Source organism: Spermophilus citellus, assembly GCF_964194105.1.
Source record: "Spermophilus citellus genome assembly, chromosome: 19".
Taxonomy (NCBI): Eukaryota; Metazoa; Chordata; class Mammalia; order Rodentia; family Sciuridae; genus Spermophilus; species Spermophilus citellus.
This window is the reverse complement of record NC_138201.1, coordinates 15,653,446-15,667,431: the sequence shown is the minus strand read 5'-3', so window position 1 is coordinate 15,667,431 and position 13,986 is coordinate 15,653,446. Positions and strand designations below refer to the sequence as shown.

The 13,986-nt window shown below is 53.1% G+C and overlaps 1 protein-coding gene across 11 annotated transcripts in view; it reads left to right on the top strand.

Moving 5' to 3' along the window:
• The window catches only part of ATP2B2 (ATPase plasma membrane Ca2+ transporting 2), a 207,140-nt gene that overhangs the window by 173,617 nt on the left and 19,537 nt on the right, over window positions 1–13,986 (top strand). For all 11 annotated transcript variants that reach the window (XR_014019885.1, XM_081276197.1, XM_081276198.1 and 8 more), the window contains 6 exons: window positions 183–424; window positions 1,352–1,586; window positions 7,945–8,124; window positions 8,302–8,389; window positions 11,881–11,987; window positions 12,422–12,613. Coding sequence is in view for 10 of the 11 variants with exons in the window: in XM_081276197.1 (XP_081132323.1) it covers window positions 183–424; window positions 1,352–1,586; window positions 7,945–8,124; window positions 8,302–8,389; window positions 11,881–11,987; window positions 12,422–12,613 (1,044 nt within the window). In the remaining variant the exon portion in view is untranslated. The remainder of the gene's footprint in view (window positions 1–182; window positions 425–1,351; window positions 1,587–7,944; window positions 8,125–8,301; window positions 8,390–11,880; window positions 11,988–12,421; window positions 12,614–13,986) is intronic.

Here is a 13,986-nt window from a genome sequence, read left to right as displayed (position 1 = left end):
AGTTGTTTGAAATAATTTATAATTATTAAAAGCTGTCTTGCTTCATGATTTGCATCTGGAGTCAGGACTCGATCTGGGATGCAGTGGCTTACGTCCCAGGCCAGATGCAAAGGGTGGACCCAGGGCTCCCGGGGGGGGGGCGGGCCCTGCCCTGTATGAGCCGCACCTGCCTCTCTCCACAGCCCCCGGAGAAGGAGGGTGGCCTGCCTCGGCAGGTGGGTAACAAAACAGAATGCGGCCTGCTGGGCTTTGTGCTGGATCTGAAGCAGGACTATGAGCCTGTGCGCAGCCAGATGCCGGAGGAGAAGCTGTATAAGGTGTACACCTTCAACTCCGTGCGCAAGTCCATGAGCACCGTCATCAAGATGCCAGACGAGAGCTTCCGCATGTACAGCAAGGGTGCTTCTGAAATTGTGCTCAAAAAGTAAGTGGCCAACAGGGCGCCGGCTGAGGGCCGAGCTGGGGGAGGGGGTTGGGGGCCTCTGGGCCATGCAATGCTGGCATCGTCCATGCTGGACCTAGCAGCACCCCTGGACTGGAGAGTCCATCTAGCACCAGGTCACACAGCAAGACTCACCCCTTGCCCACCACTTTTTTAATTATATCCTCTTAAAAATTTCTACAGATAAGAGTCTTCCCTGCCTTCTGAGAGACTGGATCCTCAGGAAGTTCCACCCACAGTCACACTTAATTTTGCTTCCCTTCTCATAGGGCTGGTTGGTGGTAGTTATTTGGTTTTCATCAGGCAAGTTCCTCTGACTCTGTGTGCCAGAGATAAACCTGGGGAACTAAGCAGATCACTGTCCTCTGTGGGCCCCAGTTTCCTGGCTCGTACATTGAAGGGATTGATCTAGCCCGATGGTTCTCAGCGCCAGCAGCCCCATGCAAATCACCCCAGGGAGATTTTTTAAAAAACCATTGATCATTGGACTTACCCCAGATAACTTGAATTGGAGACCCGAGGGCAGGATGCACACGTGGGTATTTGTTAAATGCTCCCCCAGTTGATCCTAGTATACAAGTGGGGCCAAAAACTACTAGCCGAGGTTTGATGGCCTTTGGAAACCATTTTTTTAATTTTTCAAATGAAACCTTGTAGATAACACATATAACTGACCAAAGCAGGGTTGCTCTTGCTGAATGGCCTTGGGCAGATATTTTAAGGTCACCTGGTTTTACCCTACCTCAGACCTGGGCGCTTGTGGGTGCACCTAGTCCTGAGGCATTATGGGAGATGGACCGGGTGGGCCTTGCCTGAACTCTGTGGCCAGTTGGACATCCCCAGTGGGCAGGGGAACACCCCTTAGGCCCTTGGCTGGGCCTTATTCACCTGCCTTTCACTCTCCCCCAGGTGCTGCAAAATCCTCAGTGGGGCAGGTGAGCCCCGGGTCTTCAGGCCCCGAGACAGGGACGAGATGGTGAAGAAGGTGATCGAGCCCATGGCCTGCGACGGGCTCCGCACCATCTGTGTGGCCTACCGTGATTTCCCCAGCAGCCCCGAGCCCGACTGGGACAACGAGAATGACATCCTCAATGACCTCACCTGCATCTGTGTGGTGGGCATCGAGGACCCCGTTCGGCCTGAGGTAAGGCCCTGGTGCTCTGCTGCGGGGGAGGATAGGGCCTGTCCTCCCTGCCGCCAGGTGCTCTTCCCTCTGCCCCGGGGGACAGGTGTGGGGAGTTCCCTGCCTTAGAAGCCTTTTACCTCACAGGAACCAGGAGCTCTGGTAACAAGCCCCTCGGCCCAGGTTCCAGGCCTGGGCAAAGGACACACCCAATGACAAGGGCCGTTGCTCTCAGGAGAACACCAAGTGCCATGTCCCCATCAGTACTTACACTTCTCTCTGTCCAGGTGCAGTTTAGCAATCACCATCCCCTGGCCAGCTTGCCTGGTAATACCTCTGACATTCAGAGGAACAGAGTTCGCACAAGTTACGGTGTCATGTAATTCGTGGGACCTCCAGGAGCCAAATCCGATGCAATCACACAAGAGTCTTTATTGCAAGCTCGAGCCTGGACTCACAGCGGTCCCAGGGAGTGAGCCCCGGTCCTTTGTTCAGTGAGATCTTATAGGTTTTTGGGGATACTCTATGCGTCACAACATCACACAGCAAATCATTCCACACCGCGGGAAAGTCAAACAACAACTCTTAACATTGATTAGCCCATTCACTGGCAGAAACAAGTTGGGTAGGGTGATTGGTTAGTACAAGAGGGGGAATCCTTTGAACTGATTGGTTTAAGCCATGAGGGGTGTATGTCTAAACTACAGGGTTTCCCAACATGTTATCAACCACCATAAACTACTGGGGGGTCATCTGGCATCCCAGGTATTTTCCCTGTCTCATGCTGATTGGTGGTTGCTAGGGGGTTGCTATGGGTCCTCACCTAGCCTGACTGAGTCAGGGACACTTGGCTCTGCAGATCTCTCCTGTTATTTGCAGACAAACAACTCAGCACGGTGGGTATGTGCCTAGGAGTGCTCTGTGGGTTTTTCCAAGGACAGGGGTCACGCCCCCTTCCTTGGACAGGCTTTGCTCTGAGGTAGAGGCTGGTTTCTCAAAAATGGAGTCCCAACAGTTTCTCAGTGTCAGGTCACACTCTCCAGCAGGTGGGCAGGGGTGACAGCACCTTCCTCACATGGATGGAGGAGGTGATTGTGGGAGAGCCCCTAACAGGTACTCAGCACACAGTAGGTCTTCAGTCTCCTTTAGCTGAATCTGCATCCTGCAGGGAGAAGGACAAGAATCCTGAGCTGGAGTGTGGCGGGAGGAAGGGAGGAGGATGGACTGCCCAGTGTGGAGTGTGCCAGCAGGGACAGCCTCAGTGGCCAGTCCCTGTTCTCTCAGAGCCTCAGTTTCCCCTCTTTAAAGGGAAACAGGGTAGAATTTTTGTCCTCCAAGTTCTTGGGCCTGATGCCGTAAGATTCTACATTCCACTCAGGCATCAGGGAGAGGAATCAAAGAGTGAATGAACTGTGGCATGGGACGGACCAGGATCCTGAGTGCCAGAATTGCTGGCTGTGAGGCATTGGGCCAGTTACATAAGCTCTCTGATTCTTATCTGCAGACTTCAGATAATAATATCCTCCCCCATGTACACACACACACACACACACACACACACACATGCACGCACATCCTGGGATATTGTGAAGGGTCTGATCGTACCATTTTGAATGAACAAAAGCAGAGTTCCCGCCTTCCCCATAGATTCTGGATCCAATGACACATTGTGTCCCCTAACCCACAGCTGAGCCTTCAGGAGGTGCTCGATAAAGATTTGTAGAATGAATGAGAATGAATGGACTTGAACCCCAGTCTTCCAACACCGTATCTAGTGCTCAAGTCTCAGTCTCTCTCTCTCTCTCTCTCTCTCTCTCTCTCTCTCTCTCTCTCTCTCTCCCCCTCCTCTTGTCACACACACAAATGGGTCTCACTGTGGCCCCCTCATCCTACCCCGATCCTAAAACAGCAAAGACAGTCAGCACCCTGGAGCTTGGCGCTTGGCACCAGAGCCCGCGTGTGTTTTTCTGTAGACCGCAGCCCTCCCGGGTACACAGGCCATTTATCAGCTCCCCCAGGGGACGCCTGCTCATTACCAACCGCTAATGGGCTCAGGCCTCACGGCATTACCTCCTTACTGGAAATTTCTCAGAACAGTCAGCAGTGGCTTGTCCCCTGCAGAAGGAGGCGGGCCTAACCACGCCCTGGGGACTCCCTTGTCCTTGCTTTCTAGAGCCTCCTCCACGGACCCTCCATGAGCTCCTGGCTCATCACCACACCTCGGAAACACCTCTGAGGTGGGCTGGGAAAGAGAATCCAGTACAAACATTTTTTTGGCCCTGACCCAAAATAAGAAGAAATGTATTTTATGTCATGACTCAAGTCAGCACACACGCTTAACCAACCCAAGAATTTCACAAAGTAATGCCATGTAGTGCAGAATTTTCTGTCCTTCCTTCTTTTTGTTAATGCCAATCAACACTCACTGTCTTCACAGTCACTCAAGATGCATGGCTAGAGGTTTGAACCCTCATCTCACCCAGACAGCTTTCTACACATCCCAGTTTGCAGATGGAAACACTGAGGCCCACAGAGGGACGGGGATGTTCCCAAAGACTCCCTGTAAGAGGCTGAGCGAGTCCCGATTAGGCCAGGTTTCTGCCTTTCTGCCCCAGGGCCTTTGCCTAGATGCCACAAAACAGAAGGGGCAAGTCATTCTGTGTCAGGAGGTTGAGGAAAGACTCCCCACACCCAGGGCCTGAGAGGAGCAAAGCTGGGTCCCTGGCATTTGCTGTTGACAGCAGGGTCATCAAGAGTAAGTGGCTTCAGATGCAGACTTGGAAAGGACCTGGATGCCAGCCCCAACTTTACCACCAATAAGCCACTGGCCCTCTCTGTGCCTCTATCTTCTCATCTGCTCATCCTTCCTTCCATCAGGGAATCCATCTTGGCCCTCTCCCGCGCCCCAAAGGCTTGCCCTCAAGACATAATCTGAATTTAACAGCAGTGGCCTGGCAGAGTCAGAGGATTTGGGCTCTGATTCTGCCCCTGCCACTCCTTCTAGGTGGCCTCAGGTGCATCCCCTTTAGCCTCGGTTTCCTCATCTGAAAAACAAGACACTTGAACGGTCTGATGTTCACGACTCAGGGACATGGCAGGGCTGCTGGGGACGCTACCTGAAAGCATAAAAGCTCAGACCTGTTGATTTGCGTCTCCCCCTGGGGGGCGTGGGATGGGTGCAGGCCCCGAGGAGCCCAGTGGATACAGTTGTCTTACTGATTTGCTTTTTAGGATAGGTGATTTGTGTGCATGGAACCAAATTCAAAAAGTGCAGAAGTGTGAAATAACCCTACCGCCATTCTAGTCCCCAATTCCCACCTCCACAGCAGCACTGTCTCCGGTTTTGTGAGTGACCCTCTAGGAGCATCCATGCCTATGGTGGGTGCATTTCTGCAAACTCTGCTGAGCTCTGTTCACCCTGCCCTGAGTCTCCTGGGCGAATACCCTGCATAGTGCCTCCAGCCTGGGCCACCTCTAGGGTCCTTAGACATGCTAGGATTCATTTTGCCATAGCAGGAAGATAATTTATGCCCCCCTTGGTTTCCCCAGCTGTCAGTGGGGTGAATCTCCACATTGCCCTCCCCCCTGGAGACCACCAAAGGCAAGAATCAGTTAAAAACATATTTGCCCAAACTCCCACCCTGAGACGTTGCTGAGGCTGACGGAAGCCAACATCAATGAAGCCATCAGGAGAATGGCGGTCTGGGACTTGCCGGGTTATCTGGGGGTGTTTGGAGCCCTTAGAGTCACAGACAACGGCTGTCACCAGAAACAACAGATGTTTAAAAGCCTTTATTTAATGAAAACAGGAAGCGCCCATTTCCTGGCTGTTTTTCCTCAGTGAGAAATATCTAGGATAATTTTAGCAAAAGAAGCCTTTTTTTAAAAAAAATTAACAGCAATTTTATTTATGTGGAAAGCATATCTCAACCAGATCAATGCCTCTGGGGTTTCAGTCTTAATCATCTCTGCATCTTTAGTGCCTTGAACAGGATGTTCAATAACAGTTCATTGAATGAACAAATGTCTGAGTGATAGAAGAAACTACTGAGAATAGTTTAAGGAAATATCCCATTGGATTGGAAGAATTCAGAATAGCTTCATGAGCTGAAAGCATTTTACATGTAAGATGGGTAAGATACGACACACAGAGGTTGAGGGAGGGCAGAAGGAACAGAATGGGCAAAGGCAGGGAGATGGAAAAGGATTCTGTATTAGTCAGATTTCTGTTACTATAACAGAATGCTTGAGATGAATCAACTTGTAAAGAAGAAAGGTTTGTTTGAGTTCACAGTTTTGGAGGTTTCAGCCCATGGTTGTTTGGGCCCCATTGTTTTTTGGCCCATGTTGAGGCAACACATTGTGGTGGGAATACATGGCAGAGCAAAGCAGTTCACATCACAGCTTAGAAGCAAAAGAGAAAGAAGAAGAAGAGACCTAGATTCCATAGTCCCCTTCCAGGGCACACCCCTAGTGACCTAAGACCTCCCACCCCTTAGAGGTTCCACCACCTCCCGATAGCACCATAGTCTAGGGACCAAGCCTTGAACACACAGGCCTTTGGAGGACATTCAAGATCTAAACTATAGTAGATGCTAAGTGTTTTATTCATCAGTTTGCCAGGGCTGCCATGACAAAGTACAGATAGCCTCCAACCTAACGATAATTAGATTTTGAATTTTTTTGACTTCACAAAGGTGTGAAAGCAATACTCATTCCATGGAAACTGTACTTAGAATTTCAAATCTGGATCCTTTTCCAGACTAGCAAAATGGGGCAGAAAAACCTCTTGATGCTGGGCAGGGCAGTGAGCCACGGCTGCCTGTCAGCCCATGATCACGAGGGGGAACAACCCACGGTACTTGATGTTCATCTTGGCTGTTCGGTAGGTTAGGTATATTTGGTGCATTTTTTACTTTTGATATTTTCAACTTAACGGTGGGTTTATCAGGACTGAACTCTGTTGAGCAGCAGGTAAACCACAAACTGAGCAGCTCAAACAGTGGAAATTTGTCTCACTGTTGTGGAGGCTGAAGTCCAAGATCCAGGTGTGGGCAGGGCCTGCTCTAGACCGCTCTCCTAGCTTTTAGAGGTTTGCTGACCATCTCTGTTGTTCTTTGGCATGCCTTCTCCCTCCCCTGACATCTCCTTTTATGCATGTCTTTGCATCCAAATTTCCTCTGTGCCTAAGGACCCGATTATACTGGATGAGGGCTTTTTCTGAGAACCTCATCTTAGTGTAATTACCTTCATAAAGACCCTTTCTTCAAGTAAGGCCATTTTCACAGCTATGGGGGCTTAGGACTTTGGGGTCTCTTTGGGAGGAAATGCATTTCCAAGCTCAGCAGTGGCTTGGCAGAGGAGGCATGGGAGTGAGGCCTCAGTCACTAGGGTGTGCACGACTCAGCTCTTGGGTCCAGAATTCCAATGTGCTTTAGTGCTTTAGTATTTCTGGACAACTGGATTTTCTGCCCTTGATGTGTTCTCTCCCCCTCAAAGACATTCTGCAGCAAATATAGTCTTATTATTTTATTATTTGTTATTGCCTATGGGTAAGAATCACTCATTCAGTTGATCTGTGTTCTGTATAAAGGGCTGCCACAGCTCCAGGCTAATTTCCACATCCTGGTTGCTGGGTAAATCCAGAGCTCTGCTTGGGGAAGCTACTGGGGCCTAGGGGGTGGCGGGCCTTGCCGCCTTCAGATTGGCTGGGCTGGGTCTGAATCTGACCCGATTGGCCCAAACATCAGTCTGTCATTATAGTCAGAGAAGGCAGGATGCAATCCTTACTCTCAGCAAAATGTCCTATTTTAAGTGACAGCATAGTCATTCGGATTTATTCTAATCCAATGTCACATTCTGTAAATAAAATGCCTCCAAATGCAAACATCTCCCCCTCAAAAAAAAAAAAAAAAAAAAAGCCTGAAAATACACAAACAGACTTATCATGGAGCTTGTAGATAAAGCTGGTCCAGTTCAAGTGTACTAGGTGCTCTGTACTCTGGCCTGGGGCCTGATCTGAGAAGGTGTTCATTAGGGTCTTTCCAAAGCATTATGCAGTTCGGGGGATCCAGTGGTTTGGTCTCAGGAGAGACTATCATGGTCAGTAGGTGCTGGCTGCCTGGGATTCTGGCTGAGAAGAATTCTGAGCCCACATCAGGTTCAATCCAGGATACTGTGATCGATTAACAATGTCTGCCATGGGCACAGGAAGAGAAGCTATGGCCTGTATTCTGTCTGTGCCATCAGTATCTCATGGGGTTTTTACTCCCCTTTAAGTGGAGCTGCCTATGAGAAGGGCTCACTCTGGGACTCATGAAGGCAGCGAGGGCCTGCCAGGGGTGGTGCCCTCCCCCATGGATCCTACCCGCCTGTCTAGGTCCCAGAAGCCATCCGCAAGTGCCAGCGGGCAGGTATCACTGTCCGAATGGTCACTGGTGACAATATCAATACGGCCCGGGCCATCGCCATCAAGTGTGGTATCATCCATCCTGGGGAAGACTTCCTGTGTCTGGAGGGCAAAGAGTTCAACCGGAGGATCCGCAACGAGAAGGGGGAGGTATGTGTCCCAGGGTAAATGTCCTCAGAGGGACTAGATTTGATGGGGCGGGGAGCTGGGAGGCACAGGCGCTGTGATGCATGATTGTGCAGAGACCAGCCAGTATACTCTGGGCTCTTCCTCAATCCTCAGTTTCTCTCCCTGATCCTGCTGACCCTCTCCCTCATCCCTCTGCAGATTGAGCAGGAGCGAATTGACAAGATCTGGCCAAAACTGCGGGTGCTGGCTCGCTCCTCCCCGACAGACAAGCACACCCTGGTCAAAGGTGAGATGTGGGAGGTCTTGGGAAATTCTGAGGCCAGAGACCAATCCTCATTTCCTGGCACTTGGTGTTTCCATACAACTGGACGGGGGGAAGGGACCCTCTCTGGGAGTCTACACACCTGGGGATGCTCTTATGAAAAGGATGCTTTTCGGCCCAGGGATGCCTGTTGAGGGCCCAAAGGAGGTTGTGAGCCTTCTATTCTGGGCCTCCAACTCCTCCAAGAAATGTTAGGGTTGGGCCCATCTAGGGTCTCGAACTCCTGGCTTAGTTACCATATGGAGCCACAGATATGTTTTTTCTAGCCAGTGGGGCATTTTTAATGTGGAGTTTGAGTGACTTTATACAGATCTTGCTCTCTGTGGTTGACAGGCTACTACTGCTCATTATCTGAAAGTCAACCCTCTTCACTTGCTCTCAGTCTGGCCCCAAGCTCAGGAGTTTGAGAGCCTTGGTGTGCTTGGCATCTTGAGACTCAGGGATGGGCTGTCCTGGGCACAGCGATTTGAGCAGTGAGGCTCAATGCCTCAGTCTTTCTCTCTCCCCATTTCCCCCCAGAGAGAGCACAACACATGCTAAGCTCTGGGGGCCAGGTTCTAGGTGTTTCTGGTTCATGTCCTGGCTCTGCTGCTGACCTGCTCTGTGGCCGTGGACAAGACTCTCCACTCTGGGACTCAATTTACCCATCTGTAAATTGACTGTGGGATCCAGGCTTCTGCCTGAGATCATCCGTAGGTGTCTAGGATTCTTGTCTCAAACATGTCACTCAGGGACATTAATGGAGGCCGATCTAGCCTGGGGACAGAAACAGAAGCCCTGAAGCACAGATACTGAAGCAAAAGTTCTCCAACCCATGCTCATTTCTTATTAATTCGCTCATTTGCTCATCAATTCATTTATTCATTCTTTCAATGACCATTTATCGAGGACCTGTTATATCCAGGCCCTGATCTAGGTGGATGTGGTCCTTCCCTCTGGAATTCGTGGTGCAGGTCCCAGGCAGTGGACACTAAATAGGCAGTGTCCATGCAGAGGGTGAAAGGCTGCATGAGTGGCAGAGAAGGCTGTTCTGGGGCCCGCTGCTGCCCTCTGACTCTGGCTGGGTAGGGTGTCAGGTCACAGGCCATGGAAGGCAAGGGGTGGGTGGGGAGGGTGTTTCCAGGAGGAAGGGTCTGGTTTTCAGACAGGGCAGGGAACCACACTGGAACTGTCCAGAGAAAAAAGTTTTCCCCAGCACATCAAGGAATGAACGTAAATTCAGTTACCTGGATGGGAGTCCTGGAAGAGGGAAAGCTGAGGAGGAGACTGGAGGAGGCGGGTGGCATCACATCCTGCAGACCACAGCATTCGCCACGTAGGTGGCTGTGACCTGTGCTGTTACCCCAAGGTCAGGATGTGGGAGGGTCACGTAGAAAAGACCACCATTTCATAAAACCCAGCCTGCTTTGGGAGAGTGACCTACAGGCAAGAGGGACCACCAGGATTGCCTAGCGTGCCACAAGGACCAGATGGTGGCAGGCAGGGCGGCCAGCCGTCAGCAGGTCTGAGAAACCCTTCCAGGTGGAAGTCTGAGCAGGGTGTTTGGACATTGTAAGGGGTTGAAGGGGCAGGGGCCCAGGACCTCTTCTGTCTGCCTGTTTGAGGGCCCACTGCAGGCCCAGTGCCTTTCAGGTGGGCAGCTGGGCACCAGGAGTCACAGGAGACAAGACAGATCTGAGGAAAACTGATGCTTTCAGTGTAGGACTGGCCACGCTACGGCCTCTGACAGTCAAGCAGAGCTGACCAGAAGTGGCTGGCCCTCAGGGCGGGAGAGTGCGGGGCCTGAGACACAGGCCTGGCTGGGGGTACAAGAGGGAAGAGCTGGGGAGCTGCTAAACCCAGGAGTGCCCACCTGAGTGGTGGCAGTGGCCAAGAATGCCAGTAGAACCAAGGACAAGTGACCAGAGGAGCAGGAGTGATGGGTGACAGGAAAGCCAGGACGGAAGCTTGTGGGAGAGGAGGACAGATGTGGTCTGGAGGGTCAGGACACAGATGTGGCCACAGGGAAGCCCCCGGTGGCCACTCAGGGCAGGGCCACACTGGGCCTAGAGTGAGAAGAGACAGCCCCAGGAGGGTTTTGTCCCAGATCTCTGCTCTGTTGGGAACAGGAAAAGCCCATTACCAGCCCAGGGAGCCACAGAGAAAAGAATCCCCCCTCGTCTAGCCACAGAGGAGCCAGCCCCCTGCAGGCTGAGGGAACCAGGGAGGACAGAGGCCTCGTGTGTGCATGCGAGTAGACCAGCTTGGAGAGACCAGGTCCAGGGCAGAGGGCCTTGGGGCTGGCTACTGGGTGGCGGCAATTCAGGATGATTCCTGGGGCACCAGGCATGGGAGCTAGGTCTTGAGGGGAGCAATTTAGAGGGGCAGTACCCCAAGTTAGGGAGCTCAGGGGGTAGGGGAGGCAGCAGCTACAGGGATGCTCTTGGAGTGACAGGGGTCTTCAGGGCACTACGAAGACTTCTGTGGATGGTGGCATCCAAGCTGAGGCTATAGGTGGGTGACAGGAGTATATCCAACCCAGGGAACAGCCTTTATAGGAACAGAGGCCAGTGAGAGCCAGGCATGTGGCAAAGAGGTGGCCATGGCCAGGGGCAAGAGAAGAGATCAGAGTGGAGAGGCCCGGTCATGGGGTTCAGAGGTTCTTGCATGTTATCATGAGGCCCAGGGAAGAAGTGAATGGCTTTTCCGAGGGGCAAGGGACAGGTTCAAACAAGGTCTTGCAGCAAGTTCCAGGGTGCCCCAAGTTAGTGAGGGGGCAGTAGAAATGCCAGTTGTAGAGATCAGGACAGAACACAAAGGACTTCAGTGACATTTTGGAGCCAGAAATCTAAGGCCTTGGTGATGTGTCTGTTGTGTGGAATAAGAGTCAAGGTCAACACCCAAATATCTGTCCTGCCCATGGCCATCTCTGCCTGGTAGCTTCATGAGTAACAAGTCCCACACACTCCAAAGGTCCCTGATGATGACACCTTTCACCTACCCTCTTCCACTGACCCACCTGGTGACTGGGGCCACATGTCATCTGTTCGTTCTCATTTTTGTTGAATTTTTTATTGAGGATGAGTATCTGGAGATAGGCCAAGGTCAGAGTAGTAAGGGGAAGGTGCTGGTAGGGAAGATGGTAGAACCCCAGAGAAACCTTGAGAATCCCTGAAGCAGCAGAGGGGCCCCTGAGTATAAGCAGAGGGACCAAGGGGACAGTTTTTCTGGTTAGGGTGGCTGCCAGTGTGGCCAAGTTCTGTAAGAAACAAAGACAGTGCTGGAAAGTGGGCAGGACCCAGGCCACACAGGACCTCCAGCCAGCCCTGGGCTAACCAAGTACCCAGAATGCCCTGCAGGTGCTGGGAAGAGCCATGCCAGAAGGGGCTAGCTAAGCAGGGGCCAGAGAGGGGGCCATGGCCATGGTCAAGGCTCAGGGCTGGCCCAGGCCCTGAGCATACTCCTGTCCCCAACAGGCATCATCGACAGCACACACACTGAGCAGCGGCAGGTGGTGGCTGTGACCGGGGATGGGACCAACGATGGGCCTGCACTCAAGAAGGCTGACGTGGGCTTCGCCATGGTAGGAGCGGCTCTCAGGGGTCTGGGGTGGAATCTGGCAGGAGCACATGGGCTACATAGCCTTGAAGTGGCTTGTGGGACCCCCAGTTGACACTCAGCTGACCCTTTGGCCCTGTGTGCATTCAATGCTCTCCAGCCTCCACCTGGTCCCAGAGGTCTTCCTGGAAGGGAGGAGTCCTTCTGCTCAGGGAGAGCTTTGCAAGGAGGGGCACTTGCAGGTTGGAGAGCAGGAGGGTGAGGGAGGAGAGGGTCCAGGGCAGGGCCCAGGTGGGGGTCTGTGGGTGACCCTGTGTGTGGTCTGGCTGTGCTGGGCCCATTGGGATGGAACAGGAGCGGGTTGTGGTGGGCTGAGGATGTGCCAGGGATGGGGACAGCAGTATAGAGCCACTCACCTCCCCCGGCCACCCCTCCAGGCTCCTGTCCCTGTCCCCACAGGGCATCGCAGGCACGGATGTAGCCAAGGAGGCTTCAGACATCATCCTGACAGACGACAACTTCAGCAGCATCGTCAAGGCGGTGATGTGGGGTCGCAACGTCTATGATAGCATCTCCAAGTTCTTGCAGTTCCAGCTGACTGTCAACGTGGTGGCTGTAATCGTGGCCTTCACAGGCGCATGCATCACACAGGTGGGTCCTTGGGGTGCGGGCAGAGGCCCCCAGCTGAGAGCTTCCTGAGCTGTGTCAGAATGCCTGGATTGGGGCACGCGTGATTGGAGCACCTGCCAGGAACCGCATCACAGTTCCCTGTGCAGGTGCCAGCCCTGGTGCAGTGGAGGAAATGAGGACCCCAGAGGTGGCATGGCTCAGGCAGCCCAGTAAGTGGAAGATGTCAGCCTTATACCCCCATGGTCCTGGACCAGGCACTGGCCAGACTCTTGGTCCAGGGCTAGGGGGAGACAGGGCCAGTGCAGGCCCAATGTAGATCACAGGACCAGCTGAGGGTCAGCGGGGCCCCTGGGGGCCTTGGTTCTGCAGTGATTGGGGACAGTACAGGCAGCAGGAATCTGTTTATCCAGATCACTTCTTCTGGGTCTCATGCAGCCCTGTCCTCTGGACTAGGTGGGGCCTGCAGAAAACAAGACCTGGAGGCCTGCAGCCTCACGGTGTCCTCACTTGGAGACAGGAATTGGGATGATTCCCATTTGACAGAGGCAGAAACTGAGGCTCAGAGTAGGAGAGGCACCTACCACTGCTCCTGAAGCCTCCTGGTACTGCTACCAGCCTGCCTCCTCCAGGAGCTGACCAGCCTGGCCTGGGGGAGAGGGTAGGCTGCCTCAGCCCTGGGAGGTCCCTGAGGCCTGACGCCTTCCAGCAGCCACCTCAGTATTCAAGCCCCTGTACTCAGGACCCCCAGAATCCCAGAGTGCTGCACTACTACCGAGCTGTGTGGCCCTGGGAACCCTGCTCCCCTCTGTTGCATCCGAGTCATGGGGACACTGCTGGTGGCCACTGCTTGCCCCAGTCTGAGAGTCAGAGCCCTGTGGGGTGAAGGGCAGAGATAGGGATGGTTGGGTTCTCCCTTCTGCTGGGAAGAGTCCTCTGTCTTCTCCTGTGGATGAGAAGCTCCCTCTAGTGGCAGCTTGGGGACACTGCCATGGTAACAGAAACTCGGGCTTCTTGGATCCAACTGGTACCAGGTGGGGAAACTGAGGTTCCAAGAAAACTACCAGTTGAACAGGGACCAGGGGGAATAGGTGGACCAGTCCCTGAGGTGCACTCAATCAGAGAAAGCTGAGGGGCAGGAGGCAGCCCAAGAGGGATGGCTGAGCCAGGACAGAGGCCGGGGAGCTGGCCAGGAGGGGCTGTGACAATTGCCTAGGAGGTGAGCGAGCGCATGGGCACAGGCAGAGGGGTCAGGGTGGGTGGGCTTCCTGAAGGCTGTGTTCCATGGGCCCCAGATGGGCAAGGCTAAAGCTACAGGGATCTGGGCTGGAGAGAGGCCAGGTGGGAGGAGGTGGGTCCCTGAAGCTAGGGAGACAGGTATGCAGAGGAGAGCAGGG